The sequence below is a fragment of the Oncorhynchus kisutch genome, unplaced genomic scaffold (genome assembly GCF_002021735.2).
Source record: "Oncorhynchus kisutch isolate 150728-3 unplaced genomic scaffold, Okis_V2 Okis03b-Okis08b_hom, whole genome shotgun sequence".
Classification (NCBI taxonomy): Eukaryota; Metazoa; Chordata; class Actinopteri; order Salmoniformes; family Salmonidae; genus Oncorhynchus; species Oncorhynchus kisutch.
This window is the reverse complement of record NW_022261980.1, coordinates 14,147,480-14,152,614: the sequence shown is the minus strand read 5'-3', so window position 1 is coordinate 14,152,614 and position 5,135 is coordinate 14,147,480. Positions and strand designations below refer to the sequence as shown.

The window sequence follows — 5,135 nt, the reverse complement described above, 5'->3', positions numbered from 1 at the left end:
CCCTGGGAATGGCACGCATCGCTACTCTACTTTAGAGGAGCAGCAGAGAGCGCCTTTGTTTGAGTCCTTTTGGGTCGCACAAAATTGTTCTCCGTTCCGCCGCTGCAAAAAAAAAAGAAGCTACTTCAGACCAGGAGCAGGTTCACAAGTGCAATGCAATTTGGCTTAGCTCAACCTTTGTTCCGCTTGTACAAATGACCAAACAGTGCTCACATTATACAGTTGATCTACTGGGGATTCAACAGGCTCTTTTGGAGAAGAGGAGAAAGGCGAGTTCATCTGTTCAGAATCATGGTGGCGGAATTTTTCCCTCAATCCGCAGCTTTGTGGGATAAAACGTCTTGGACAGATGCAGCTAGAGATCAGAAGCGTAAAAGATGATTAAATGTTAAGGAAAAGTTAACTGAAATCAAAAGGTTAAATGGTTTGATGGGAATTGTATTGCGCAACAGTGTGAACACATCCGAATGTCAGGACCGTTTTCCCCTTGACGCTGAATTGACAATAAATTGTTTTCTAATAACAACAATAATAATAACAATAATAATAATAACAATAATAATTATAATTATAATAATAATAACGTTAAATATACACCGATTTTTTTGGTATTTTCCTCAAACTCTTTTGATATCAACATCCATACAGCTTTGTCCAATCTGTTCACACACATTAGCATCGCAACAGAAACAACCGATGATGACTGAGTGACTGACTGAAACCACACCGTTTCACTCTAAAGGGCTTGGATTACCACAGGCCCGCATCCCGACTGGCTTTATTCTTACTCGCCCCTGCAGCCTGTCCGTCCGAATCATGATTCCGTGTATTGTGGACGCATGGAGAGAAATTAGCATAGATTATATATGAGTTGGTCCGAGTGTGTGTGTGTGTGTGGTCCTTCTCATTGGGATGTGGCCAGGCAGAAAGGGAAGGTGGCTTGGCTAGGAGGGTGCGCTCACACAGAGAGAAGAATGTCCATTGATCTGAATACGTCCCCCATTAGGTTCACACTCACATAATTGACTTATTGGTATTTTATACAGTTTCTATAGCATTGTCGTAAGTCTCGTAACCACCCGAGTTTTACATTTCAATGACTGGCTTAATTTAAACCTGTTCATCCGCGTAGAAAGTGTATTTTGTTTGTACGTTTGCTTGTCACAGCTTTGTGAGAGTCGTCTGGTAAACACCAACATATTGGTATTAGGCCATTATACCTTTTGTAGACTATTCGAAACACATTAAATAAACACATTCTAAACATTGCGTCATCATATGTATGTCTCCACATATATTCAAGTGTACATTTCAAGTCAAACGTTTATTAATTGTGCCTTTTGGGGATTACCTATGACGTGCATAACACACTCAGCATATTCCCCCAATAACTAGTTCGCAGATATATATATATATTTTATCGACTGCGGCGCATGCTCTCGGACGCTGAATACACACACACACACACACACACACACACACACACACACACACACACACACACACACACACACACACACACACACACACACACACACACACACACACACACACACACACACACACACACCACACACACGCAGGACACAAACACAAACACAAACACACACACTCAAAGAGGGAAAAATCCAAGTCAGACAAAAGTAACAGTATTCAAAGGGAGTGTATTGAGTAATTGACAATACAACTTCAACAAATACATTCAGGAAATAATTGTATATTATTCCAAAGGGCAATTAACAGTTAACCGTCATGTAAAGACGTTAGTTAATATGAAAAGAGTAAACAAACTGTTAGTCACCAGTTAGATGACTATAGATCACATATTGGTACACAAATTGTCGATTCGATATCAGTTCAAATCACACTGTTCCCCATAAACAGCTCAAACTAAAATGTAATCAATGACACGTCATTCAACACGAAAAAAAAAACGTTACAACGGACAGAACAAATAGAGAGACTGCGCCAAGAAGCGACGGCCCTCCATGCCAAACATCAAATTGCTTAGTAGCTCTATTTGTAAACGCAAATAGTTGACTAAGCACCCCTTGCTCGGTGCACAAAAGGTTATCTGCATACCTTCACACGGCGTAACCGGGCTTTCATCACCCTCCCTCACACTTCAAATCCGGTGGGTCGCTGTGCCTTTTCACCCCTTCGCTCTGTCTTCAAATGGAAATCATTTCTATTGGCTCAAGGTGTCCATGTAAATAGGTGTAAATGAATCCAGATTATGCCTTTGCTTTCTCCTCCGAGCGAGTAGCCCCCCTCCTCCTCTCCACCCAAGGCGATTGTCATGTGATAGCGAAGAAGTGGCACATTAATGAAGCGGCTCTACGGGGGTCTTTTCTCCTGTCATCACATTAAACTATCACACGGTTCGGGGAAGGACATGGAAATAGCAGCTACTTAGCTCTGCTCATCACAACAAGGGCCACAACATATCAGGAACCATTCAGAGAGTCGTGGTGTGTGTGTGTGTGTGGGGGGGAAGGAGAAGCTTATTGCTGCTTGCTTAACTAAAGATAGCGCATCATATAGGCCATCTGAAGGGAGAGAACGAGACTGTTTTCATAGGACGGCTGTTTTCAAGACCCACAGCCCATAAGCGCTGAGTGAACAGTCCACGGAGGAAACAGACAGTGAGTTGCGTTGCTGAATTTCATGCATCTTGGGGAACTTTCAGTAACTTTTAAGCGCGGGGATATTGCAGTTGTTTTTTTGTTTGTACTTTGCGTTATAAAGACAATCTATGCGGCGAATGTATGGAGTTTTACGCGTTCGTAATGTTGTTTTGAACAGTTGTTTTGAACAACCCGTCCTAGAGTGATACTTCAAGGAGTGTAGGACAACGTTCCATTTCTCCTGTTTGTCCGAGAAAAACTGGAAGAACTGTAGTCTGACGCGCCATTCAGCATAGTATTTAGACAGAAAGTCCAACAGAATGCCTCGTCCGGGGAGAAAACACGTATAGCGACCAGAAACCTCCCTATTCCTACATCTCCCTGACCGCCATGGCTATCCAGTCCTGCCCGGAGAAGATGCTCCCGCTCAGCGAGATCTACAAGTTCATCATGGACAGGTTCCCTTACTACCGAGAGAACACCCAGCGGTGGCAGAACTCCTTACGACACAACCTCTCTTTCAACGACTGTTTTATTAAAATCCCCAGGCGGCCGGACCAGCCGGGTAAAGGGAGTTTCTGGGCTCTCCATCCCAGCTGCGGGGACATGTTCGAGAACGGAAGTTTCTTGCGGCGTCGTAAACGCTTCAAGTTGATGATGATGGCGTCCGAGCATCTGGCGCAAAGCAAGCCGTCGGACGCTGCCCACTATCTCCAACAACAAGCCAAACTCCGACTGAGCGCGCTGGCTGCTTCCGGCACACATCTCCCGCAAATGTCCGGTTACAACATAGGAGTCTCTCACCAACCGTCAACTTTCAAACACCCGTTCGCCATCGAGAACATAATCGCCAGAGAGTATAAAATGCCAGGCGGACTGGCCTTCTCCACCATGCAGTCTATGTCTGCTGGCTACCCGCTGCACAACCAGCTCACCACGGCCTGGCCTCATATGTACAGCTCCAGCGTCATGGACACGGTAGCTCCCATCTCCATGGCCAGTGATTATTCGGCCTACGGAATGCCCCTCAAGTCTATTTGCTATGGCGCGCAGAGTCTACCTGCCATCCCCGTGCCAATCAAGCCCACCCCTACTTCGATGCCAGGGCTCTCGGCTCTGCCAACACATATTCCAGCTTTCTTAGCGAACTCTCCCCAGTCTCTCAGCCCCACGTCTCCTCAGACAGCTACCAGCCAAAGCAGCCCTGCCACGCCGAGCGAAACGCTCATAAACCCGGCCTCTTCGGCCATGCAGTCCGTGGTGTCGGTGCACTGACATGACGTTAGCGGATGGGACTTATTTAAAAACTTCTGAAAAAGAAAGAGATGCTTATCAACTTTTCCAAAGCGGTATTTTATTGTTTGATCAATTCATGACCAACCAACTAAAATATGCTCTACAATCATGAGGCAAGATATTTGCGTTTTGTGGTTTATCGATGTACTTAGATGTTTTACTTGAGACTTGTTGTGGCAGTGACCCTTGTCTTTCTATGACGCGCATATAGGCTACATCGTTTTGTTACCTGTTTCGGGTCATTTAAGAATAATCCAATTCTGAGATTATTTTCAAAAAGCACTGTCGTTATCCGTATCTATATTCTTGCTTACATTGTATTGCCAAGTTTCCAATAAATATTCCAATTCAATTAATCTAAAACTGGTAAAACAATTCGTTATTACATTAGAGAATGTTGTCAGAATATTCATTTTTTTTTTTTTGCATTTCCGTCAAGATAAAAAGGCCAAGAAAAATAAATAAATGAAATCAACTTTTTGTAAATTAAATTTAACGTGACTTTTTAGTTACAGCTCCCTTTAATGCGCATTGCATTTGCTATTACCAAACAGCCAAATCTAGTTTTTAGGAGAATTTTTTTTTTAAAGAAGAAAGAGAACAATCACAGAGGTGACATTTTCAAATAGCAAAACTTGAAAACAGATATTTATGGTTTACTTTGGTGTCTGGTTGTCTGCATTCAAACATTCAATATATTTGAATTGATGGGAAGAATAAGTTGAAATGTGTAAACTGCACTTTTTTTGTTGTTAAATGTTTTAGATGATCTGTAGTTGTTCTGTGGACCATTTTAATTTTAAAAAATAAATAAAAAAATAAACTGTGGTGACCGGATGTATAAAAAAAAAAGCAGTATATTTGTACGTTCTCTAAAACGCATGCTAATTCAAAACGTTGTGTTGTATTTGCTGCGAGCATGCGTGCTTCTCCAAGTGTGCCATGTGTCTGCAATAAATTATTGGTCATCAAGAATATTTTCTCATTAAAAAAAACTGCGTAAACATTATGTTACATTGCGGTGTGTTTTTTATTTGATTTAAACAGGTTATTTAAACACACGCACACACACACACGCACACACACACACACACTTAAAAAAAAATATATATAGTGCTTCGTAAATGTGATTGTTGGTGTTGTAGCATTCTAGACTATAGTAGTTTAAATTATTATAAAGTCAAGTAAGGTAGCAATAATAGTGGTTATGTA

At 42.1% G+C, this 5,135-nt stretch overlaps 1 protein-coding gene across 1 annotated transcript; it reads left to right on the top strand.

Moving 5' to 3' along the window:
* Positions 1–2,100: 2,100 nt before the first annotated feature.
* Positions 2,101–3,943, top strand: LOC116359551 (forkhead box protein B1-like). The gene is given in 2 exon segments (XM_031812358.1): positions 2,101–2,965; positions 2,967–3,943. Coding segments are annotated over 2 exon segments (954 nt in total). The 5' UTR covers positions 2,101–2,947; the 3' UTR covers positions 3,903–3,943.
* Positions 3,944–5,135: the final 1,192 nt, after the last annotated feature.